The 26,698-nt window shown below is 44.2% G+C and overlaps 1 protein-coding gene across 1 annotated transcript in view; it reads right to left on the reverse strand.

Annotated features, from left to right (window-relative positions):
- Window positions 1-26,698, reverse strand: part of PLEKHG4B (pleckstrin homology and RhoGEF domain containing G4B) — a 92,149-nt gene that overhangs the window by 59,693 nt on the left and 5,758 nt on the right. The window contains 1 exon segment of the mRNA XM_027606033.2: window positions 2,920-3,117. Within this exon segment, the coding sequence (XP_027461834.2) occupies window positions 2,920-3,117 (198 nt within the window).

The raw sequence follows: 26,698 nt of genomic DNA on the forward strand, positions 1-26,698 counted from the left end.
TTTTTTGAGCTCTTGTAGATCTTCATCCTTGAACTTCAGGTCCACAAAGTAGCCTGTAATGATCTTGGCATTTTTCTAAGACTGCTTCCTACAACTCATGTTAGATGGCTTTATAAATATGACATAGGGCTACAGTTTGTGGGTTTGAGCTACTTGAATACCCTGAGGCTCTAAGTCCATGACACAGATCTTTCCTTCATTAAGGACTGTTTGAAGAGCATCCACCATACTCGAGCATCCTGTGATATTCATGGAGATTTCAAATATTTCCCTTGACACATAGTGATACTCATGTCCGTTGCATTTCATAACTCTTTTTGGAACTATTAGTATGTGGCACAGCACTTTGGAAACGGTTAGGATTAAGTTCCATAAATTGTCTTCTCAGTTCATTTACTCCAACGCCAGAAGGCCTCACGAGTACTATGAAGCGATGCTTGTCTGAAGGGTGCCGCTGGTACCTGACCACCTCCTCGTATGGGGTGCCCAGTGCACTGAGGCAGCTACTGGCACTGCACACCCTGGCGCACAGCTCAAGCTCAAGATCTTACTTTGTAAGATCGAGGCATGCATCGTTCAGCAGCTCACTGCAATATACCTACAACTCGGCTGTCATTAGTTTCAAGATTGCCTCGAAAATAACCTACAAAAAAGATATCCCAAGACCTTCTTCCTCCAAATTGATCTATGGCTTTAAAGCAATCTTAATCAAAACTCCTAGGATGCTTTGTATAAATAAATTGATTCTCAATTTTATATAGATATGCAAAGAAATTAGAATAACAGTTGGAGGCCTTACACCAGCTGATTTCAGGACTCACTATAAAGGTTCAGTAATCAAAACCATGGTACTTGAGGAAGGAGAGACTTATAAATCAATGGAACAGAGAGTCTAGGAAGAGATTCACACTTGTACTGACAATTTTCCACAAAGTTGCCTGGGTGGGTCAATGGAGGAAAGACGGTCTTTTCAACAAATGGTGCTAGAGCAGGTGGACAGACATATGGAAAGACAAACAAATTTGATGCTTACCTCACACCATATACAAAAATTAACTCAAAATGGATCTTAGGCCTAAAAGTAAAGTCCTTAGGACATAGAAAACAAAATAAAAAAAAGAGAACTTCATCAAAATTAAACACTTGACTCTTCCTAAAACAATATAAAGGAAATAAAAAGGTAAGCCACAGATTGGGAGAAAATATTTGCAAACCATATATAGGATAAAGACCTTGTATCCAAAATATATAAAGAACTCTTAGAACTCAACAAGAAGACCCTGCAGAAATCTGTGAGTGAGTGCCCTCCTTAAATTTTATGCCATGTGCCTTACTTGCTTTACCCCAGTCCTGACCCTTACAGACAAAAATCTGCTTTTGTAACCTTATATATTTGGAATTATCTGATTGGATATTTAAAAAAATAAATCGAGTTATTTTCATGGAAAAAAAAAGAAAATGTCAATCAACAAAACCAAAAGACAACCAACAGAATGGGAGAAGATATTTGCAAATGACATATCAGATAAAGGGCTAGTATCCAAAATCTCTAAAGAACTTAATCAAACTCAACGTCCAAAGAACAAATGCATTTTTTAAGAATGGATAAAAGAGGGGCGCCTGAGTGGCTCAGTCGTTAAGCGTCTGCCTTCGGCTCAGGTCATGGTCCCAGGGTCCTGGGATCGAGCCCCACATCGGGCTCCCTGCTCCACAGGAAGCCTGCTTCTCCCTCTCCCACTCCCCCTGCTTGTGTTCCCTCTCTCGCTGTGTCTCTCTCTGTCAAATAAATAAATAAAATCTTTAAAAAAAATAAAAGAATGGATACAAGATTAGAATTGACACATCACAAGGAGGGTATATAAAAGGCAAATAAGTCCAGGAAAAGATACCTCACATCTGTAGTTATTACGGAAGTGCAAACTAACACCACGACATTAGATGTGACACCGCTGCACATGTAATAGAATGGCTAGAATTAAAAAGGTTGACAATAGCAGGTTTTGGTGAGGATGCCAAGCAACTGGAGCTCTCCTAAAGCTGCTGATGGGAGTGCACGATGGTGCAGCCACTCGGAAAAGAGTTTGGAAGTGGCCCAGCAATCACACTTCTAGCTGTTCTAGCTATTTACCCAAGAAAACAAGCCCACACAGATTCTTGTATGCAAATGTTTATAGCAGTTTTATACATAATATTCTAAAACTAGAAGCAACCCAAATGCCTATCAATCTATAAATAAGGAAACAAATTGTGGTATATTCCATACAATGGAATACCACTCAGGAAAAAGAAATCCCTAGAAACAAACTAAGCACCTAAGAAATTTATTAGGCTGGGTTTAAAGACTCTGGTGAAAGTTCACTGGGGGAACCAGAATGGATACCGGTGGACAGAGTGGGCTGTACCCCTGGGAGGCCTGAGAAGCCTGTTTCGGGAACACAGAGCCTTATTTCACTCTTCATTTGGGATTAGGGAAAAAAGGAGCCAGAAGCCAGAGGAAAAGAGCTGAGCCAGTACCCTATGCACCCCAAAACTGTAGTGGACTAGGAATAGCTCTCCATTTATATGATTAAACTCAGTGAAAAATGGCTGGGGCTAATCTCATAGCTTCCTTTCAGAAAGAAAACAACAAATCCTCACTTGAATTATTTCTGCTTTAATTACTGGTTTAATTTCAGGTTCTCCTTTGCCTCCATCACTGGTGTATTTCCCTGGATCTAGAATTCCATGTGCTCAGCTTAAATATTTTCCAGGTACCAAGTAACACTTTGCCTGTCTCTTCCCTATAGTCAAGGGCAGGAAGGTGTCATCTGCAGGGGAGGGTCTCACAGGTTTCCTTCTGCAGGGAAAATCATCACACAGGCTCTGTCCCTTCAGAGGAGGGTCCCAAACAGGTTTTGGCTCCTCAGGGCAGGTACTCACACAGGCTTCCTGCTGCAGATGCTGTAGGGCCCTCTTGGCTGGGATGAGGAAGTCAGTGAGGCAGCGCAGCCCATCCCCACCATGGAGTCTCTCCGCCACACTGAACAGCTGCCAGAGCACCGTGGCTGCCGTGGCCTCAAAAGGTGGGTAGAGGGCAGACAGTGTGTTCTGGATATAGGTGTCAAGGGATTCCAGATCCTGAAATGCAAGAGAGGATCAGGTAATTTAAAACATCAATTAAGACAGGTGCAGGGGTGCCTGGGTGGCTCAGTCGGCTAAGCGGCTGCCTTTGGCTCAGGTCATGATCCCAGTGTCCTGGGATCGAGCCCTGCATCGGGCCCCCTGCTCAGCGGGGAGCCTGCTTCTCCCTCTCCCACTCCCCCTGCTTGTGTTCCTGCTCTCGCTCTCTCTCTGTCAAATAAATAAATATCATCTTTAAAAAAAAAAAGGCAGGTGCAGAGGATACTTTTCACAGGCTGGCTATGTAAGAGTCCACTTTTTGGGCTCTGTCTTATATCTGGGTATTTGAGTTGTCTTTGTGGAATAGGAAGGTACTGGCAAATCCTCAGCATGGTGGGGGATTCCTCTTGGAGCAATCTCCTGGTCCTTCACATTGTCACACAGCAGAAGCGTACTGAGGAAGTTTCCATGACTGCATTAAGTAGATCTGACCCCTATGCCTATAAGGTGAACCCTAAATAACACTTTGTAAGTGAGGTGGTTGCTGCTGTCACATGAAGCACAATCAAGTTCCACCCCAACAAATTCTGAAATGTGCACCTGAAATGCTATATTTTAGGATTATCCACGGAGCATGTAGAATTTCTTAGGGAGCCTTCCCCTTCTCTGGTTCCCCCCTCCCTGGCAATCCTGGGTCTGCAGGGAATGGGGGAGGTCCCTGTGTCAAGGACAGAGCTGGTCCACATGTAGCTTAATACTCAGAAAACTTCACCTACAGCAAATACATTTTAATTGTATTGATAATTTTTTAAAAATTTAAACAAAAACCAGTAGGGCATCCTTTATCAAAACCACAAAATTGTACCCATTTGGTCATTATGAAAACATTATCCTTTGGTACCTGATTTGCTCTTTATGTTTTCACGCAACAAAAGTTTATGTAAAGACAGAATGCTTTTAGTTTAAAAGATATTTAATGCCATTTTTAGATGTAACATTTCCTGAGGAAATAACACAGGGTTCATTTGGGAAAAAAATTCAAGGCTACAATAACAGTTAAAAGTCAAAGAGGTTAAAATTGTGAAGCCGATTTTTAAAGGAACAACGGTTACATCTGAGACTCCTCTGAACAGCTCATGATACAGATAATTTCCTAAAGAAATTGAAAATAAAACAGTGACTCCCCTGGGCCTGAAGCAGGTAAGGACTCAGGCCATCTGTCCTGATGGAGGGGCCAGGCTGCAAAGCAACCGGGGAGGTGCGTGCTGCAGTGAGTCCATCTGTGGAAGCTCCCACCTCTGCGTCAGTGTGGTGAGGCACTGGTCAGATATGCTCTGGAGCTCCCATGCCCATAAGGGCTTCCCCATGTCTGTCTGCTCCCCTCCCTCCATATGCCTGGGTCTCCCCACCAGACAGGGCCACTCACTCATTAGAAATTATCTAAGTACTGATTTTGGGGCACCTGGGTGGCTCAGTTGGTTAAGCGACTGCCTTCGGCTCAGGTCAGATCCCGGAGTCCCAGGGTCGAGTCCTGCATCGGGCTCCCTGCTCAGCGGGGAGTCTGCTTCTCCCTCTGACCCTCCCCCCTCTCATGTGCTCTCTCTCTCATTCTCTCTCTCTCAAATAAAATACAATATTTATAAATAAATAAATAAATAAATAAATAAATACATACATACATACTGATTTTTATTTAGAAAATGCCAAGGTGGTCTGATGTCTAAACACAAATCACACCTGAGCCACCAGTGACCATCCAGCCTATGAGAAGAATGGTGTTCTTAAGCCAGTGGAAGAATCATGCTCCGAATGGGATGCTCCTCAAAGAGATCTGAAGCAAACACTTACTTGTGATACAAGAAACTGGCAAAAGTAGAAGGACATGTCTTTAATGACCTATTTCAGAGGAAGTGAAATACAAACTGTGGATCCTCCCCGGGAGAGATGTCCTCCTGCTGTGCAGATACCCAAATCCAGACAGACTCCTCCTCCAGACTCGCAGGTAGGTCCTGAATCTCATGTCCTACTGTGGTCAGCAGCCTCCCAGTGGGTCTCCTGGCCTCCACCTCACCCACTCATCTTCTGAAAACTGCCCAATGTGAGGAAGAGACAGGCAATCTCTAGGATTTCATAGCTTCCCTGGCCCTTCTCTGCCCTTGGATTCCTCTTGTGACTGAGTGAGGCTCCAACACTTGGCCTGAAGGGCACCCCTCCACCCAGATCCTGGTCCAGGCAAGAGCTGCCCACGGAAGCTGTCTGTGCGCCCAGATGCCACTTCCCAGGTCAAGTAAGTTGAGGAAGCCTTGGGCGAGCCAGAGGGAACATATTCTCTAGCCTCTTCTATGGTAATGTGCCCTAAGTAACTGTCTGCACAGCCCCTTCCTGGCTGTCACCTGCTTCTCTGGGTACTTCATGACCAGGAACAGCAGAGCATGATGCTGCACCCAGGGCCACTGCCTCACAAGCTCCCCAATCATTTTGCAGATGGTGCCCGTTCTTGCTCTTGGGAAGAGAGGGTCTGACGAATAAGCAGACAGCAGGACCAGGGGTGGGCAGAGCCTGAGGGGCCATTCCAGGCTCAGCACTGTGGCATATGCATGGTACAGGTCAACCATTCCCACGTGTACACAACTCTAAGAATTTAGTTTTTTTCAAGAGACACAAATTACAAGAGGGGGAGGCAGATATATACAACCCAGAGAGCAGAGGGGCAGAATTATCACATTACAACAAAATCAAGTTACCTGAATATATTCAATTTAGCTTAAGAAAATAGGTAAGAATATAGTATATCTTAGAAAAATTTCCATAAGAAATTCTTAAAAAGAGAATTATCTTGGTATCTTAAAGGGTAAAGTTCAATCATCTTGAATGTTTACTCTGTATAACATTTTCTTTCCTGATGTTTCCTGGGATGAATGTGTATGTGTTACCCCTTGTATGTGTGAAGGAAAAGGTGTGTGCAGAGCTGGGTGTGTGTGCCAGGGCAAGTTTGCATGTGAGGGAAAGTGTTTGTGAGGGAAAGCGCATGTGAAAGTGTGTTTGAGGGAAAGTGTGCGTGAGAAAGTGTGTCTAAGGGAAAGTGTGTGAGGGAAAGTGCATATGAGGGAAAGTGTGCATGTGACGGAAAATGTTCGAGAGAAAGTGTGTTTGAGAGAAAGTGTGTGAGGGAAAGTGTGCATGTGTGAGAAAGTATATGTGAGGGAAAGTGTGTCAGGGAAAGCATGTGTCAGGGAAAGTATGTGAGGGAAAGTGTATGTGAGAAGAGTGTGTGTGTGCCAGAGAAAGTGTGTGTGTGAGGGAAAGTGTCTGTGTGAAGAAAAGTGTGTATGTGAAGGAAAATGTGTGTTGAATCCCAGTGTGTGAAAGCATCTGAAGTTGTGTGCTGGAGGGTAGATTGGTGGTGAGCCAAGAGAAATATTAGGGGCAAATCCTTAAAACAGTTCCTTGGCCTTTGGTTGCCCAGGAAGAGAAGGGAGTAGCCACAGGGTCAGGGAGAATGTCTCTGTGGGTACCTCTGGCCCATTCAGCCTGGGCCTGCTCTCTGTAAGGTGTGACTCAGCCATTCACCAAATCTGGCACACCATCAGGATGAGCAGAAATAGGAGGGAAGAGAGCAGACAAAGGCAGATGTCATCACTTTGTTGATGGTTAAGGACTGATTTCTTCTCCTTATGTAATTCAGGTTTCCTGATTCAACCAAAGGCACACACACACGGATTTGGGCTGACTTCAAAACCGGGATCTTCACGCATCTACTTGATCCTGAATCTTACTGTGGCTTAGAATGCAATTCTCTGCAGATGTACATTAGTGGATTGGTGAAATAGTACTCGTACAAAGCACTTAATTACCATTTTGCTGAACTGTGAATCAGTGTGTCATTATTTGGCCAACTGCAAGACTGCCTTTGCATTTTAACAATGGAAAATTTTTACGTCTGGAGAAACATTTTAGGGCTCTACTCTTCAATGAAGGATTTATTTTTCCAACTAACTTTAGGTAAAACTTTATTGAAAGAAGGGTGATTTTTGAAGTCTAGACCCTTGTCTCTCACAATGTCTGTATCCTCCATGAGTAAGCATGTTCCTCCTGGCACCTAGCCCCCAGGAGATGACCCAGCCTCAGCATAGGGGCCCTCCCTGCAACCCTCCAGGCCTTGCACATGCTGGAGATGAGAAGACAGAGGCTAGGGGTCCACAGGCCCTTCTATGCCCATCCTGTGGTGGGACAGTCTCAGGGACACCGGAAAGACGCCTGAATGCTTGGTTCTAAAACACGCATCAGCTAGAGATGGCCTGCTTCTTCCTCCCAGGGGACAGGTAACATGCTAAATGTCAAAGCAAAGGTAATTTCTTCTCGTTTCAAAGACAGGGCTGAGCTAAAGGAGAAGAGCAGTTGATGAATAGGACAAGGAAACAGCAGGCTGGAGGGACTGGGCTGAGGCTGGCCTGGCAAAGACTGACCATCAGTGCTCACAGTGTCACTCAAGTACAACATCTCTAAGGATGATGGAAGGCAGAGCCACAGAGGTGTTGGAGCAGCTGCTAGTAGGGTGGGTGGGCCTGGGTGTCAGGACCCTTTCACCCACCTGGAAGGTCTGCAGGGGCTTACTGCATGGACCACCCCTGTCTCCTAGGGAAGAGCACCCCAAGATGAGAGACTGCTAGAGAGCTAGATCCCCAAGTGGGCAGTGCACAAACTGGGCTCCGAGACCCTCACCCCACCTTCCTTGCACGGCCGTCAGCTGCTGGCTGACCCCTGCATGTCCCAACAGGGAGAGAAGGTGCTGGAACATCCAAGGCTTCGGCACAGCCATACCAGAGATGGTTTCCCTACAACTACTGCCAGTGATCAGAGGAGCCCACTACCCAGTCTCGTGGATGATCCCGCTACATTTGGGCCCCTGCACCCTGGGGACGGTGGGGCATGTGTGGGAGGACAACACTGCAGAATAGTTGGAGTGAGGTCTCAGTTGGGGTAGGAGAAGACTGAGCAGCTGCAGTAAGGAGCACCGTCCTCTCTGCCCGCCACTGGCCAGGCTGGGGACTCCTCTGGCACCCAGTCACGCCGTCTCATTCTGAAAACTGACAGGGCACTGACGCTGGATCAAAGAGAACAAGGGCTGCAGGCATCCTCTGGGAGGCAAGGCTGGGGTGGGTGGATGGGGTGGGGGCTGCGGTCACCAAGACCCCTAATCTGGTCTGGGAGCTCATCTCATCCTGCAGCCCCATGACCAGCTCCCAGCGATACCTCAGATGCTGCAGCCTAGGATGGGACCCCAGAGAGTGGGGGACAGAGGGGTGCCCCCACCCAAGCACTTCCACCCAGAATGTCAGGGTGGCCTTTACACTTACCACCGTGGCCTTTGCCAGATTTTATAAACAGAGGTCCAGATGTACAAGTGGCAGTAGGCACCCACTATGGGACACTGGAGCTGTTCCTACAGCCCCTCCAAACAGGGGCCCTGGGACAGGAGGGGCACCCACATCAGGCCTATCCCTGCCCCACTTTCCATCAGTAGCTACCTTCTCAGCCTTCTGGGGACCGGGTGTGAAACCCACACTCCCCAGGAGGCTTGCTCTCAGCAACCGACCTGGTTACAGCACTCAGGCCCTGTTAATAAGGGCCTCCTTCCTGAAGGGTGCCGATGACTATCTCTGGTTTCCTGTGTGCACAGACCCAGGAACTACCTTTGAATCAAAGAAATCCTGTCCTGAAAGCCTAGCCCCCTCTGCTGGGCTGATGTGCCAGCCGGTCTACATCCAGCTTGTCTACACCTGGTCTGTATACTTCCATATGGGTCAGCATCTCCAGCTAACCCTCCGCCTGGCCCTACTGGTGACCCTGGCCACCACTTCTGGGCCCTTCCTGGGCCCAGGTGGCTACGTCTGCCACCTGAGGGCTGGGGCTTCTCTCCTGGACCAGTGCTCTGCAGGCTCTGACCCCTGGGCCTTTACAGCTCACCTCACACCTTCTCCAGATACTCCTTGGCCTTCCTAACCCAGGTGAGCCTTCTTTCTCAAGCTCAGGACTGCTCACTTAGCACGAAGTTGCCCTCTGGTTGTGTGTCTCCAAAACTGGGGTCTGCCTCTGGCCTGTGCACCATGTGGTCCGCCCCAGTGCATTCATGGAGTTGAGTTACATCATGAAATGTCTACAAGATCTTTAGAAGAGAGAGGCAGGGAAATGTTTGGGCAAATGTTCAGCACAAATACATTTGGGCTCTAAAATCACGCTTCATTTGTGGGGAAAAGATCCCTCTGGGGAACACTTGTTCTCCACGATGCTGGGCAGAGAAAACACTTGCCTACATCCCAGAAAGTACTGAGTAGACACAAAACAGAGCAACCCTTCTATGGTGGGCTGTTGTTCACAGACTCCTGGCCTCCCTGGGGAAGATGGCACGTCCCTGTGCATGGGCATCAGGCATGGCCGTGTGACAAATATGGTGGCAGCGGCAGATACGGGTTCTGACAGAGGCTTTGTGAACCAGCATGTGCTCCAACACACTACCTTTCCCTCTGCCACAAGTTGGATAACACCCCAGAGAGGCTGTTCCACAAGCCTGGACCCCAGAGTAAAACTGATGTGATCACCATGATGGGCACATGGTAAGAGCAGGTCATCACTGTGCTGACCACTGAGATGTGGGGGGTCATTGGATATGCAGCATAACCTGCACATCCTGATACCCCCTAGGGCCTGGTACCCCAACTCACAGTCTTTCCAACCACTCCCCCCCCACCGCAACCACAGCACACACCTTGGCACGGGTTACCACCTCTATCCAGGTACTCCCGCCCCCCGGACAGGTGTCCTGTAATGCACCTGGAGGGACTGAGCTTCACAGCCTCCAGGTTGTGCATCCTGAGCTGGAGCTTGTTCGCAGAGGCCTCCTGGGGAGACCAAGCCCCACAGGGTGGGGATGGAGCAGAACTTTGGGGCTCCATCTCTGTGGCTCCAGGGTGGGAGGTGCATTTGGTATACCTTAATCTCAGCTGTATCTCCAGGAGTGTTCCAGGCTGTTCACAAACACATCCCTGAAAATGTTTGCTTTGAATTTATACACAAGTTACCAATGAAACATGAAACACATGGTCGCCTGACTTCAGCAATTCTAAAGCTGGTGTTTGCATCACAGTGGATCGTGGGTGCTGAGCATTCCTGACAATGGAAACCCCTTAACAGCGCTGAATACCCAGCACAGTGGCAATGTCTGCTGGCAGGCATGTTGGGACGGCTGCCCTTTGGAGTTCTGTGCTCAGAACCCCGCCGGGATGGCTGCCAGGACAGCCTCTCTCAAGTTGAGTGGACTGCGGATGCAGTGCCACCTTTCTTCCTTCCCTCCCCCTCAGACGCCTGTTCCACCTGGAGCAAGAACTTCCCAGGGGGCTGATGCTCTACCAATGTCTTTTTAAAACTGATTTTATGTTCTTCCTGCTCGTCCCAGCTTCCCAGACTAACGTAGTGTGTGTAAGAACTTGCTGACATGGAATTGGCAGGTGGAAGAACCCAGACCCTCCCTCCCACCCCTGCCCACCGAGCCACCAGTGGGGGCAGCCGGGCACGTCTCTAGGTCCCTGCCGTGTCAGAGGTGGGTCAGGCCTGTGCTTCCTGATCACGCTCTACTTTGGGCCACCGTTCCCTTGACCGTTACATGGGAGGAGCTCTCAGGTGGCTGTGAGGATTGAGGGCAGGGACTTCAGGAGAGGACCGTGGCAGGTGTGTGTCCAATAGGGCCTGCCAGGGGCTCTCTTCCGGAGGATGAGCCGCAGGCAGCTGCACCCTCCCTGTTGAAACATGCCCTTCAGCCTTCCGGCTGGAACGTGCCCAGCTCAGAAGCTAGAGTCCTTTTTTCAACATGATCCCTTTTCTGTTCCAGGATTTCATTCTCCCATTTTAATCATCTTGGGAGGCACCTGCTTTTTCTATCTAGGGCTTGACGTTAAACAATCACAAAACCAACCCTGTGTGATGAAACAAAGTATGTAAACATAACTTCTCCAACATTTCCAAAACCAATCCTCCCCAGAGCTTCAGAGACAAAAAGCATATCAGAGCGCCTTCCTTCAGAGGTAAAGAAACTGAGTTAGCTGCAGGATCACAGAGGTGTCATGGCCTCCCAGCTGCTGGGGCTGAATGGGGGCTGGACGGTTTCGCCCTTGGACCCACCTCCATGGACTTGCCCCAGAACCAGGGCACGGGAATGCTGTGCACCTTGGCTCCCAGGCAGCCAGGAGGGTATGAACGTAGCTGCCTGGCGTGCGGCCGCTGAACCTCCATACCATGAAGCCACAACAAGCACAGTGGTGGTAAAGGAGATGGCACCTCACAGTTAACACCACGTTCACACGTGTGACTCCTATGACTGGCATAACCACCCAGTCCTGAAGGTCTACGTTCATTATGCACTTACGTCACCAGCCATTCTGTCCAACCTATGGGGGCCTGATGTCAGAATTTGCCTTGAACTGATAGGGTTTTATCTTCTGGAGACACACTCAGAATCTTCCACTGGGTGTTCTTTGGAAAAGCTACCTCTTCAGCCTCTAAGCACCTGTAGGAGCACCCAAGATTTCACATGTAGGTGTGGGGGCATCCTGGTGTCACCCCAGCTCCTCTGTCCCTGCTGGTCTCTATGCAATACTATGCAAACCATGACCCCAGTGGTTAGGAGAAAACACAAAAGAAGAACACTAGTTCAGACATGGAAATTGTGAAATTCACACTTCAGTGCCCATAAATAAAGTTTCATTGGAACACAGCCACCTTGTTCCAGGTATTGCTTATGGCTACCACAAAGGCAGAGCAGAGCTGAGTATCAGACTGAGACATACAGTCCTTCAAAGCCCCTAAGGCTTACCGTCTGGCCCTTCAAGAAGGTCTGCTGACCCCACCCTCAAGGAAGGAAGTCCTCCAAGGCAGCCAAAGGGCAGTGAGTGGGTGGACACAGGGGCAGCCCCCACCCCCCTTCCCTGTGTGCTGTCCCCGAGTTGCATAGACCCCGGCTCCAGCACAACTACATTTCTGGGTGAAGGCTTTGTGGACACCACCATTTTCTGATTCCACACTCAAGTTCCAACTAATTGTCAGGGGTTTTGTTCAGGAACAGCTTTATTCCATGTGGGCTTTGAGGCCCACAGTCAAAGGCCTTAGCCCACAACAAAGGGTGGCGCCCAGCGCCTCTGTCTCTGGGGGGGTGGTTATTAATTTCTCCTCATGGTCAAGTGCTTGGAAAATGTCTAAAAGCAGTCATTTCAAGTTCTCAGTATCCTTTTTTGGATTTACTAGCCTAATATACAACCAGGGAACTCCCTAACTTGGGAGCTGTGCAAGTCTTGGATGCACCTTCATGCCAGCATCTGTTAGGTGATTATGGATGTCCACGGAAAGCTCAAGCACAGTGCTTGCCACGGGCCATGCATTCACTTGGTCATTACCAGGACAGAAGCAGCGGCAAACACAAGGTCCCAGACCAAGGCTTGCCCTTGATCAGGAGCCCATCATGCCAGCGACCAAGGAGTGACCCTGCTCTGCTGCTTACCTGCTGATCCCACAGTAATTGCTCAAACAGACACAGTCCTCTCCTCAGCATAGAGGGGAAGCAAACCTCCCAGAGAAGCAGAAGGAAGGATGGGCAGGGGGGCGGCAAGGCTCCAGGAAAGGGTGGAGGGGCCCATGTGCAGGTGCCAGTGAAGAGGCAGTGTCGCTGGCCAGGCAGTGAGTTGAGTCCAGGGCCCAAGGCGAGAGCAGGCTCAGGGGAACACCACCTGTCAAGGTCACCCGGGGTTCTACACTGGCTGTGGTATATCACAAAGAACCCAGATTTCTGCACATCTGGTTTCTTCATTTGTAAAACAGGAATCTAATTCATCAGTTATTCCACAAGGGTAAAAGCATATAACTAGAAAGCTTCTTATTTAATAGAAACTGACAGTGAAACGTTGGCTTTGAGACATTTTGGCTGAATTTAGTTCTCTGAAGGCACTTGATAAAAAGTGTACAAGAGTGGCATGTTGACCTCAATCAGTGCAGATTGGTTTCCTCATGCTGAAATGTGACTTCAGATGGAAGAAAGAGTTTGTTCACTCTACACCATGGCAAGACCAGAGAAGATTATGTCAACCTGAAAACCTCCAGCAGTCCTAATTACACCAAATTTGACTTTTCTGCAGTGAGTTCTGTGTTGAGCCCTGGTCCACAGCAGAGCATGAGTGAACCACAAGGCACATGCAGACAGGCCTGAACACCAACTTGCAGTTCTTTAGGGGAATGATTGATAACAGCCATTTTTCCTGCTTAACTTATCTGGAAAACCCTTTGGCAGGAAAGAAAAGTGCTCTTGAAATGTGTCTGCTCAACCAGATGTGTGGCTCTTCATGTATAAAGAGAAAAACTTACCTCTTCCCTCTACGTTTTGTGTTGTCTTTATTTGTTCACATCACTGTGAAATTGAGCCAAATTAGCCACCCGCAAAAGCACAGTAAATTCCCTTTTGTCTGAGTACAGCTGCTTTGCCGGTCTCTTCCGGCAGCACACCTGGCCTCTCCTCACCTTTCCCATGCATGTGTCCAACAAACAACTAATACTCTTGAAGGAGGATTGAAACTAGTTTTTCTGAGTTGTAGATCTGACAGCCGACTCCACACGTATCACCAAAGACGTGTTCTTTATACTTCCGGATATATTCCAACACGAATAAAGGAGGAGCAGGCACAAACATGGTAGGTGGGAGTGTCACATTGTGCATTTGCGCTAGTAGTTGAGAAATGCCACCCTAACATCTCTCCAAAGCATCCTGTGAGCAGAGACCCAGCCACTGCCGTGATGAAAGTCAGGAGTCAGCCTAATTTGGGCTTTTCAAAACAGGAGCACACAAATAAAATCTTAAAAAAAACACAAAAAAACAGGAGCACAGTTATCCTAGAAAAGTCCCTCTCAGACAGTCAGTGTTTCTCAGCCTGATGGTGGCTTGAAGGTAGCTGTCACCCAGATGCTCATCTGATTTTAACCATTAAGGTGAGGGGGCTCCAATATGGTGCTCATGGAAAACCACAGATATACGTTTAAGTTACAAATGATTCCTGTACTTTTCCTGAAGGACTTTGTGATGTATACAATCTTTAGTCTGAGTGGGATGGGTGCTGACTACCTACACTGGGCTGAGGTTGTTGGGGAATTGGTGCTGGGTCTAGGCTGAAGCACCTTTGTCTTTCCCAGAGGGAGGCTGGAGTGAAGCCTTCAAGTTTGCAGAAGTTCTGGCTAGGAAGACTCTATAGGGACATCTGATGAGGCTGCAGGAAGGTAAATGGAACTGGCAGTTTGGTTAAGCACCATTTAAGGTATTTTAAGGGAAAATACAAACTCTGTGTACATGATAAGAACAACAAAAAAGTTATTCTAATGAGAAACCTATGACAAATCCTTTCCCAATGTCCTGGGCCCAGCAGGTGGCTTACCAACTCTTGGGAATCCAGAATGGAGAAGTTCTTGGAGCACAAAAGACAAACACAGAACAGAGGGAAGGAAGTGCTGGTGCACACTGGGAATCCACTGACAAGATCCGAGACTCCCAGTGGTGGCCCAGCTCAGTCCACAGGAGCCTAGACCTGGCAAGGCCCTAACAAGTGGGCTGGTGCACGAGGACAGGGTGCATCCACACCTGCTGCGTGGGCACTGGTGAGCTCCACAGGGCAGTAGCTCGCTGGGGGCTGTGTAGTCAGCACGTCTGCACAGTCTGGCTGTGAAGTGCTCACAGTGGGAATTAGAGCACCTGCTCTATGATCATCCTCCATCCACAGTGGGGACCTACCCCTGTTGTTTAGAGTACTGTTTCCAGGAGGCAGTGACACCCAAGTTAGGCTGGTGACCCTGTCCAGGGCTTCCCAGACAATGGGAGTTTTCACCTGTGGTCCTGAAAACTCAAAGTGTTCCCATTTGGACAATAAGTGATAGGGCCAGTCATTGGTCCTGATGAATCAACCCCTTGTTTCTGCTGTCTCCTCCCTCCTTGTCTGTGCACTTTCTCATTAGAAGCTGCTCTGCTCACAGAGGCAGCCACTGTCCTTTCCACACCGAACACCAAAGTGCATTGAGTACCTACTGTGTGCTAAGCACTGTGCAGGATACAAAGATTAATGTCCTGGGCTGACAGCCTGGTAGAGGCTGTAAGACAAGAAAACCGTAATGTTGAGGGGGAATAATATTACAGGAAGGGAAGAAAGCGCCTCTTGTATGCTTAATTATACACCCAACGACAACAATGTGATGGATACTGACATGTGGGTTCTAGTGTCAGGCACTACTGAAACATTTTATGTGGATTAACCTCACACAGATCTTCTATGAACTATTTTTCTCTAGTCAGCTACACTTTAAAGTCTTAAAAATTAGTTTTAAATTTCTGCTGATTTCCTACTAATTTTGTACTTTTGCCTTTGATTCAAACTTTTTTCTTAAAAAGGACAGTTCTCATTTCAAGACTTACATTCTTAAAATGTATTCTTTTACAGTATAATGAAATTTAAAAGCAGAATTATACAACTCATTCCAAATCCTCAAAAAAAAAAATACTAAGAAACCAAATCTAACAGCATTATTCAAAGGATTATTCACTATGACTAAGTGGAATTCATCCCAGGAATGCAAGAGTGGTTCAGCTATTAATCAAGATAAAAACAACACATTAATAAAACAAAGGAAAAAGCCCATGATCGTCTCAAATGATACAGAAAAAGCACCTGACAACATCCAATACACTTGATCAAAACATCAGAAAACTAGGAATAGAGAGGACCTTTCTCAACATGATAAAAGACACTTATAAAAATCCACAGCTAACCTCATACTCAATGGTGAAAGACTAAAAACTTTTCCCTTACGATCAAAATCAAGGCAAGGATACCCCCTTTCCCCACTGCTATGCAACACTGTCCTAGAAGTTCTAGCCAGAGCAGTTAGGTCAGAAAAAGAAACTAAAGGAATGCAAATTAGAAATAAAGAAGTAAAATGATCTCTACTTGTCAATGCAAATCCAAAAAATGCTACCTAGAGCTAATAAATTGGTTCAGCAACGTTGTAGGGTACAAGAGCAACAGACAAAAATCAGTTGTGTTCCTATATCCTAGCAATGAATGATCCAAAAAGGAAATAATTCCATTACATAATAACATCCAAAAGAAATAAAATACGTAGGATACATTTTTTTCATTTCATTGTATTATTATATTATTTTTCATCCTGGTAAGTGTATTCTTTAAACCCTATTCGCTACTTCCCCCATCTCCCCACCCACTTCCCATCAGTTTGTTCTCTATAGTTAAGGGTCTGTTTGTCTTGCCTTTTTTCCCCCCTTTTCTCATTTGTTTTGTTCCTTAAATTCCACATGAGTGAGATCACCTGGTATTTTTCTTTCTCTAACTTATTTCACTTAGCATTACTCTCTCTAGCTCCCTCCATGTCACTGCAAATGGCAAGATTTCATTCTTTTCTACAGCTGAATAATATTCCATTGTTACATATATGCCACCTCTTCTTTATCCATTCCTCACTTGATGGACACCTGGGCTGCTTCCATAGTTTGGCTATTGTAAATGATGCTGCAATAAACACTGGGGTGCATGTAACCCTTTGAATTAATGTTTTCATTTTGGGGAGGTAAATACCCAATACTGCAATTACTGGATTGTAGGGTAGTTCTCTTTTTAATTTTTTGAGGAACCCCCATACTGTTTTCCACAGTGGCTGCACCAGTTTGCATTCCCACCAACAGTGCAAGAGGGTTCCCCTTCCTCTACATCCTTGCCAACACTTGTTTCTTATGTTACTGATCTTAGGTTCTGACAGATGTGGGGTGACATCTCATCGCGGTTTTGATCTGCATTTCCCTGATGATGAGTGATATTGAGCATCTTCTCTTGTGTCTGTTGGCCATCTGTATGTCTTCCTTGGAGAAATGTCTGTTCATGTCTTCTACCCATTGTAATCAGATTACTTTTTTGGGTGTTGAGTTGTACAAGTTTGTTATATACTATATATACTTTGGATACTAATCCTTTATTAAATATAACATTTGCAAGTATCTCTCCCATTCAGTTAGTTGCCTTTCAGTTTTGCTGTTTTCTTCACTGTGCAGAAACTTCATATTTTGATGTAATCCCAATAGTTTATTTGGGTTTTATTTCCCTTGCCTCAGGAGACATATCTAGAAAAATGTGGCTAAGGCCAATGCCAGAGACTTTACTGCCTATGCTCTCTTCTAGGACTTTTACGGTTTCAGGTCTCACACGTAGGTCTTTAATCCAATTTGAGTTTATTTTTGCGTATGGTGAAAGAAAGTGGTCTAGTTCATTCTTCTGCATGTAGCTGTCCAGTTTTCCCAACACCAGTTGTTGAAGAGACTTTTTCCCACTGTATATTCATTCCTCCTTTGTTGAAGATTAATTGACCATATAATTGTGGGCTTATCTCTGGGTTTTCTGTTCCATTCCACTGACCTCTGTGTCTATTTTTATGCCAGTACTATACAGTTTTAATTACTCCTGCTTTGTAATATAACTTGAAATCTAGAATTGTGGCATCTCTAGATTTGTTTTTCTTTTTCAACATTGCTTTGGCTATTCAGGGTCTTTGTGGTTCCATACAAATTTTAGGACTGTTTGTTCTAGTTCTGTGAAAAATACTGTTTGTATTTTAACAGGGATTGCATTAAATCTGTAGATTGCTTTGGGTAGCACAGACATTTTACAATATTTGTTTTTCTAATCCATGAGCATGGGATGTCTTTCCAATTCTTCGTGTCATCTTCAATTTCTTTCATCAGTGTTTTATAATTTTCAGAGTACAGGTCTTTCACCTCTTTGGTTAAGTTTATTCCTAGGTATTTTATTATTTTTGGTGCAACTGTAAATGGGATTAAATGAGACTGTTTTCTTAATTTCACTTTCTGCTGCTTCATTATTAGTGTATAGAAATGCAACAGATTTCTGTACATTGCTTTCATATTCTGTGACCTTACTGAATTCATTTATCAGTTGTAGTTGTTTTTTGGTGGAGTCTTTAGGGTTTCTATATATAATATCAGGTGTGCAAATAATGAGAGTTTTACATATTCCTTACCAATTTAGATGCCTTTTATTTCTTTATGTTCTCTGATTGCTGTGGCTAGAACTTCAAGTACTATGTTGAATAACTGTGGTGAGTGTTACCTAAGATACATGTAACCAAGGGAATGAAAGACTTGAACACTGAAAACTACAAAACACTGCTGGGAGAAATTAAAGACACCTAAATAAATGGAAAAACATCCCAGGTTTACAGATTGGAAGACTTAATATTAAGATGTCAATAATATTCTAAAGCAATCTACAAACTCAACGCAATCTCTCTCAAAATTACAATGGCTTTTTTTTTTCCAGAAATGGAAAAGACAATCCTCAAATTCATATGGAATTGCAATGGGCCCTGAACAGCCACAGCAATCCTGAACAAGAACAAAGTTGGGGGGGGGGGGTGGAGCAAGATGGCGGAGGAGTAGGAGACCTAAATTTCATCTGGTCCCAGGAATTCAGCTGGATAAGTATCAAACCATTCTGAACACCTACGAACTCAACAGGAAATCGAAGAAAAGAATAGCAACAACTCTCTGAACAGAAAAACGACCACTTTCTGGAAGGTAGGACGTGCAGAGAAGTGAATCTGAGGCGATATTCGGGAGGATAGACGGCAAGGGAGGGGGCCTCTGTTGGCCGCTTCTGGCAAGTGCTGGAGCCGCGGAGCACAAAATCGGACCTTTTAAAAGTTGGCTCCGCTGAGGGACGTCGCTGCAGTGGCCAAGCGGGGGGGTGGAACCCTCGCGGGACAGTGTGGTCTCAGGACCCTCGGGGTCACAGAAAGACCGGGGATGCCTGAGTGCGGCAGAGCTCCCAGGTATCAGAGCGGGGAAGCCGGCTGCAGAGACGGAGCCGAGGCGTGGGCTCTCAGCTCGGGGTTGCCATAAACTGTGATTGGTTACACAGTTGGGCCACTGCTCCTCCAGCAGGGACCCGACAAGCGGCAGATCTGGGGAGACTCCCCTTCCTCCCCTGGGAGGAGTGGCACGGGAGTGCACCGCAGGGATCTGCTGGGTTTGGGGACTCCACATGGGGTCGGGTGCCAGAGATAGAAACCCTCGGTCACAGGCCGGGTGAGCGCGGAGTGCGGCCGGAGCCTGGGGAGATGGGAGTGATTGACTGCTTTTCTCTGGGGCGCACTGAGGAGCGGGGCCCCCCAGTTCTCGGCTCCTCAGGGGCGGAGATTGGGAGGCCGCCATTTTCACTCTTGTCCTCCAAAGCTGTACCGAAAGCTTGCAGGGAACAAAAGATCCCAAGAGCAAACCCAAGCAGATTACTTAGCCCGGACGGACAAGGGTGGGGCAATTCCGCCTCCTGCAAAGACATTTGGGAACCACGGCAACAGGTCCCTCCCTCAGAAGATCAGCAAGAACAGCAGGCCAAGACCAAGTTTAACGATCAATGAGAAGGGCAAAACTCCAGCGCTAGGGGAATACTGCACATAGAATTCATGGCTTTTTTACCATGATTCTTTAGTCTTTCAAAGTTAATTTTTTTAACTTTTTTTTTCTTTTTCCCTTTTTCAACCAACATCTTATCAATCCCTTTTTTAAAAAAACATTTTTATTTTTCATTTTTAGAGTCATATTCTATCCCTTCATAGTAGTTACCCTTATTTTTGGCATATATATATATATATATATATATATATATATATATATATATATATATATAAAGTTGTTCTCTCTTTAAAATTTTGAGATACGGTTTCTTCTAACAGATCGAAATATACCCTAAATCTCTAATGTATGGCTTTGTTCTAGTCTCCTGCCTGATCACATTCTCTCCCCCTTTTCTTTTTTTTTTTATCCTCTTTTTTTCAAACAACTTATCAATTCCTTTCATAAAATTTTTTATAATTTTCATCTTTACATTCATATTCCATCCCTTCATCGTATCAACCCTTATTTTGTACATATATATGTCTTTCTTTCTTTAAAATTTTGGGAGGCACTATCTTCTAACAGACCAAAATACACCCAAAATCTAGTGTGTGGCACTGATCTATGCACCAGCCTGATCATATTTGATCATATTCTGTTTTTTTTTGTTTTGTTCTGTTTTTGTGTTTTTATCTTTAACTTTTTCTTTTCTTTTCTCTTTCTTTCCCTTTCTTTTCCCCTAGTTTCAGGTCTTTTCTGATTTGTTTAGAGTATATTTTCTGGGTACGTTGTTACCCTGTCAGCATTTTGTTCTCTCATTCATCTATTCTCCTCTGGACAAAATAACAAGACAGAAAAAATCACCTCAACAAAAAGAACAAGAGGTAGTACCGTCTGCCAGGGACCTACTCAATATGGACATTAGTATGATGTCAGACCTAGAGTTCAGAATCATGATTTTAAAGATACTAGCTGGGCTTGAAAAAAGCATGGAATTTATTAGAGAAACCTTTCTGGAAAAATAACTAAAATCTAACCAAGTCAAAATCAAAAAGGCTATTAATGAGGTGCAATAAAAAATGGGGGCACTAACTGCTAGGATAAATGAGGCAGAAGAGAGAATCAGCAATATAGAAGACCAAATGATGGAAAATAAAGAAGCTGAGAAAAAGAGAGATAAACTACTGGATCACAAGGGCAGAATTCGAGAGATAAGCGATACCGTAAGACGAAATAACATTAGAATAATTGGGATCCCAGAAGAAGAAAGAGAGAGGGGGGCAGAAGGTATATTGGAGCAAATTATAACAGAGAATTCCCTAATGTGGGGAAGGAAACAGACATCAAAATACAGGAGGCACAGAGAACCCCTCTCAAAATCAATAAAAATAGGTCAACACCCCGACATCTAATAGTAAAACTTACGAGTCTCAGAGACAATGAGAAACTCCTGAAAGCAGCTCAGGAGAAGAGATATGTAACCTATAATGGTAGAAACATTAGACTGGCAACAGACCTATCCACAGAGACCTGGCAGGCCAGAAAGGATTGGCATGATATATTCAGAGCACTAAATGAGAAACATATGCAGCCAAGAATACTATATCCAGCTAGGCTGTCATTGAAAATAGGAGAGATAAAAAGCTTCCAGGACAAACAAAAACTAAAGGAATTTGCAAACACGAAACCAGCCCTACAAGAAATATTGAAAGGGGTCCTCTAGGCAAAGAGAGAGCCTAAAAGCAGCATAGATCAGAAAGGAACACGGACAATATACAGTAACAGTCACCTTACAGGCAATACAATGGCACTAAATTCATATCTTTCAATAGTTAACCTGAATGTAAGTGGGCTAAATGCCTCAATCAAAAGACACAGGCTATCAGATTGGATGAAAAAACAAGACCCATCGATATGCTGTCTGCAAGAGACTCATTTTAGACCCAAAGACACACCCAGATTGAAAGTGAGGGAGTGGAAAACCATTTACCATGCTAATGGACACCAAAAGAAAGCTGGGGTGGCAATCCTTATATCAGACAAATTAGATTTTAAACCAAAGACTGTAATAGATGAGGAAGGACACTATAACCTACTTAAAGGGTCTATCCAACAAGAAGATCTAACAATTGTAAATATCTATGCCCCTAACATGGCAGCAGCCAGTTATATAAGGCAATTAATAACAAAAGCAAAGACACACATTGACAACAACACAATAATAGTGGGGAACTTTAACATCCCCCTGACTGAAATGGACAGAATATCTAAGCAAAAGATCAACAAGGAAATAAAGACTTTAAATGACACACTGGATCAAATGGACTTCACAGACATATTCAGAACACTCCATCCCAAAGCAACAGAATACACATTCTTCTCCCGTGCCCATGGGATATTCTCCAGAATAGATCACATCCTAGGTCACAAATCAGGTCTCAACCGGTTCCAAAAGATTGGGATTATTCCCTGCATATTTTCGGGCACAATGCTTTGAAACTAGAACTCAATCACAGGATGAAAGTGGGAAAGAACTCAAAGAGATGGAGGCTAAAGAGCATCCCACTAAAGAATGAATGGGTCAACCAGGAAATCAAAGAAGAATTTAAAAAAATCATGGAAACCAATGAAAATGAAAACCCCACTGTTCAAAATCTTTGGGATGCAGCAAAGGCAGTCCTAAGAGGAAAGTATATAGCAATACAAGCCTTTCTCAAGAAACAAGAAAGGTCTCAAATACACAACCTAACCCTACACCTAAAAGAGCTAGAGAAAAAACGGCAAATAAAGTCTAAACCCAGCAGGAGAAGAGAAATAATAAAGATCAGAGCAGAAATCAATGAAATAGAAACCAAAAGAACAGTAGAACAGATCAACGAAACTAGGAGCTGGTTCTTTGAAAGAAATAACAAGATTGATAAACCCCTGACCAGACTTATCAAAAAGAAAAGAGAAATGACCCAAATTAACAAAATCATGAATGAAAAGAGGAGAGATCACAGCCAACACCAAAGAAATACAAACAATTATAAGAACATATTATGAGCAACTCTATGGCAGCAAATCAGATAACCTGGAAGAAATGGATGCATTCCTAGAGATGTATCAAAGACCAAAACTGAACCAGGAAGAAATAGAAAACCTGAACAGACCATCAAAAATCTCCCAACAAACAAAAGCCCAGGGCCAGATGGCTTCCCAGGGGAATTCTATCAAACATTTAAAGAAGAATTAATACCTATTCTCCTGAAACTGTTCCAAAAAATAGAAATGGAAGGAAAACTTCCAAACTCGTTTTATGAGGCCACCATTACCTTGATCCCCAAACCAGACAAAGACCCCATCAAAAAGGAGAATTACAGACCAATATCCTTGATGAACATGGATGCAAAAATTCTCACCAAAATACTAGCCAGTAGGCTCCAACAGTACATTAAAAGGATTATTCACCACGACCAAGTGGGATTTATCCCTGGGCTGCAAGGCTGGTTCAACATCCGCAAGTCAATCAACATGACACAATACATTAACCAAAGAAAAAACAAGAATCATATGATCCTCTCAATAGATGCAGAAAAATCATTTGACAAAGTACAGCATCCTTAATCAAAACTCTTTAGAGTACAGGGATAGAGGATACATACCTCAATATCATAAAAGCTATCTATGAAAAACCTACAGCGACTATCATTCTCAATAGGGAAAAACGGAGAGCTTTCCTCCTAAGGTCAGGAACGTGGCAGGGATGTCCACTATCACCACTGCTATTCAACATAGTATTAGAAGTCCTAGCCACAGCAGTCAGACAACAAAAAGAAATCAAAGGCATCCGAATCGGCAAAGAAGTCAAACTATCGCTGTTTGCAGATGATATGATACTGTATGTGGAAAACCCAAAAGAATCCACCCCAAAACTGCTAGAATTCATACAGGAATTCAGTAAAGTGGCAGGATATAAAATCAATGCACAGAAATCAGTGGCATTCCTATACACCAACAACAAGACAGAAGAGAGACAAATCAAGGAGTCGATCCCATTTACAATTGCACCCAAAACCATAAGATACCTAGGAATAAATCTAATTAAAGAGGCAAAGGATCTGTACTCAGAAAACTATAAAATACTCATGAAAGAAATTGAAGAAGACACAAAGAAATGGAAAAATGTTCCATGCTCATGGATTGGAAGAACAAATATTGTGAAGATACCATTGCTACCTAGAGCAATCTACACATTCAATGCAATCCCCATCAAAACATCATTCACTTTTTTCAAAGAAATGGAACAAATAATCCTAAAATTTGTATGGAACCAGAAAAGACCCCGAATAGCCAGAGGAATGTTGAAAAAGAAAAGCAAAGCTGGCGGCATCACAATTCCGGACTTCCAGCTCTATTACAAAGCTGTCATCATCAAGACAGTATGGTACTGGCACAAAAACAGACATAGAGATCAATGGAACAGAATCGAGAGCCCAGAAATGGACCCTCAACTCTACGGTCAACTCATCTTTGACAAAGCAGGAAAGAATGTCCAATGGAAAAAAGACAGTCTCTTCAACAAATGGTGTTGGGAAAATTGGACAGCCACATGCAGAAGAATGAAACTGGACCATTTCCTTACACCACACACAAAAATAGACTCTAAATGGTTGAAAGACCTCGATGTGAGACAGGAGTCCATCAAAATCCTACAGGAGAACACAGGCAGCAACCTCTTTGACCTCAGCCGCAGCAAATTCTTCCTAGAAACATCGCCAAAGGCAAGGGAAGCAAGGGCAAAAATGAACTATTGGGATTTCATCAAGATAAAAAGCTTTTGCACAGCAAAAGAAACAGTCCACAAAACCAAAAGACAACCGACAGAATGGGAGACGATATTTGCAAATGACATATCAGATAAAGGGCTAGTATCCAAAATCTATAAAGAACTTATGAAATAATCCAATCAAGAAATGGGCAGATGAACAAGTAATCCAAATAACAAATCCAAAGAATAATCCAATCAAGAAATGGGCAGAAGACATGAACAGACATTTTTCCAAAGAAGACATCCAAATGGCCAACAGACACATGAAAAAGTGCTCACCATCGCTCGGCATCAGGGAAATCCAAATCAAAACCTCAATGAGATACCACCTCACACCCGTCAGAATGGCTAAAATTAACAAGTCAGGAAACAACAGATGTTGGCGGGGATGTGGAGAAAGGGGAACCCTCCTACACTGTCGGTGGGAATGCAAGCTGGTGCAACCACTCTGGAAAACAGTATGGAGTTTCCTCAAACAGTTGAAAATAGAGCTACCATCTGATCCAGCAATTGCACTACTGAGTATTTACCCCAAAGATACAAATGTAGGGATCCAAAGGGGTACATGCACCCCAATGTTTAGAGCAGCAATGTCCAGAACAGCCAAACTGTGGAAAGAGCCAAGATGTCCATCAACGGATGAATGTATAAAGAAGATGTGGTGTATACACACACACACACACACACACACACACACACACACACACACACACACAATGGAATATTATGCAGCCATCAAAAGGAATGAGATCTTGCCATTTGCAACGACGTGGATGGAACTGGAGGGGGTTATGCTGAGTGAAATAAGTCAGTTAGAGAAAGACATGTATCATATGACCTCACTGATATGAGGAATTCTTAATCTCAGGAAACAAACTGAGGGTTGCTGGAGTGGGGGTGGGGTGGGAGGGATGGGGCGGCTGGGTGATAGGCATTGGGGAGGGTATGTGCTATGGTGAGCGCTGTGAATTGTGCAAGACTGTTGAATCACAGATCTGTACCTCTGAAACAAATAATGCAATATATGTTAAGAAAAGAAAAAAAGAAGATAGCAGGAGGGAAAGAATGAAGGGGTGGAAATTGGAGGAGGAGACAAACCATGAGAGACGATGGACTCTGAAAAACAAACTGAAGGTTCTAGAGGGGAGGGGGGGTGGGGGAATGGGTAAGCCTGGTGATGGGTATTAAAGAGGGCACATTCTGCGTGAAGCACTGGGTGTTATACACAAACGACGAATCATGGAACACTACATCAAAAACTAATGATGTAATGTATGGTGATTAACATAACAATAAAAAAATTTAAAGAAAAAAAAAGAACAAAGTTGGAGGACTCACACTTCCTGATTTCAAAACCCACTACAAAACTACCGTAATCAAAACCGTGTGATTCTAGCATAAAGACAGACATACAGACCAACAGAAAAGGACTGAAGATCCGGAAATAAACCTATACAACTACAGCCAACTGGCTTTCAACCTGGGTTCCAAGACTATTCAGTAAGGAAAAAATGATTTCTTCAACAAATGGTGCTGGGAAAAGTGGATATCCCCATACAAAAGAATAAAGTTGGCTCCCTATCTCACACAAAAATTAACTACAATGGATCAATGACATGAATATAAGCACTAAAATAGTAAAACTCTTAGAAAAAAACATAAAGGTAAATCTTCATGATCTTGCAGATGGCAACGATTTCTTAGATATGATACCAAAAGCATGAACAACAAAATATATATAAATTTAACTTCATTAAGAATAAAAATTTTGTGCATCAAAGGACACTATCAAGAAAGTAAAAGGAACAAAATATTTGCCAATCATATATCTGAGAAGTCTAATATCCAGAATATATAAAGAACTCTTAGGACACAACAACAAAAATATAAACAGCCCAATTTAAAAATGGGCAAAGAACTTGAATAGACTTTTTTTTCCAACAAATATGAAAAAGATTCTCAACATCAGTAGTCATTAGGGAAATGCAAACCAAAACTACAATGAAATATCACTTCATACTCATTAGAATGACTATAATAATTTTAAAAAAGAAAATAACAACTGTTGGTAAGGGTGTAGAAAAATTGGAACCCTCATACATTACCGGTGGGAATGTAAAATTGTTCAGCTACTGTGGAAAACAGTTTGGTGGTTCATTAAAAAGTTAAACATAGAATTACCATATGAACCTATACTCTTAGGTATATACTCAAAGAAATGAAAATATTGCACACACAAAAACTTGTAAACACATGCTCATAGCAGCACTATTTGCAAAAGCCAAAAGATGGAA

This window comes from Zalophus californianus, chromosome 5 (genome assembly GCF_009762305.2).
Source record: "Zalophus californianus isolate mZalCal1 chromosome 5, mZalCal1.pri.v2, whole genome shotgun sequence".
In the NCBI taxonomy this organism is placed as follows: Eukaryota; Metazoa; Chordata; class Mammalia; order Carnivora; family Otariidae; genus Zalophus; species Zalophus californianus.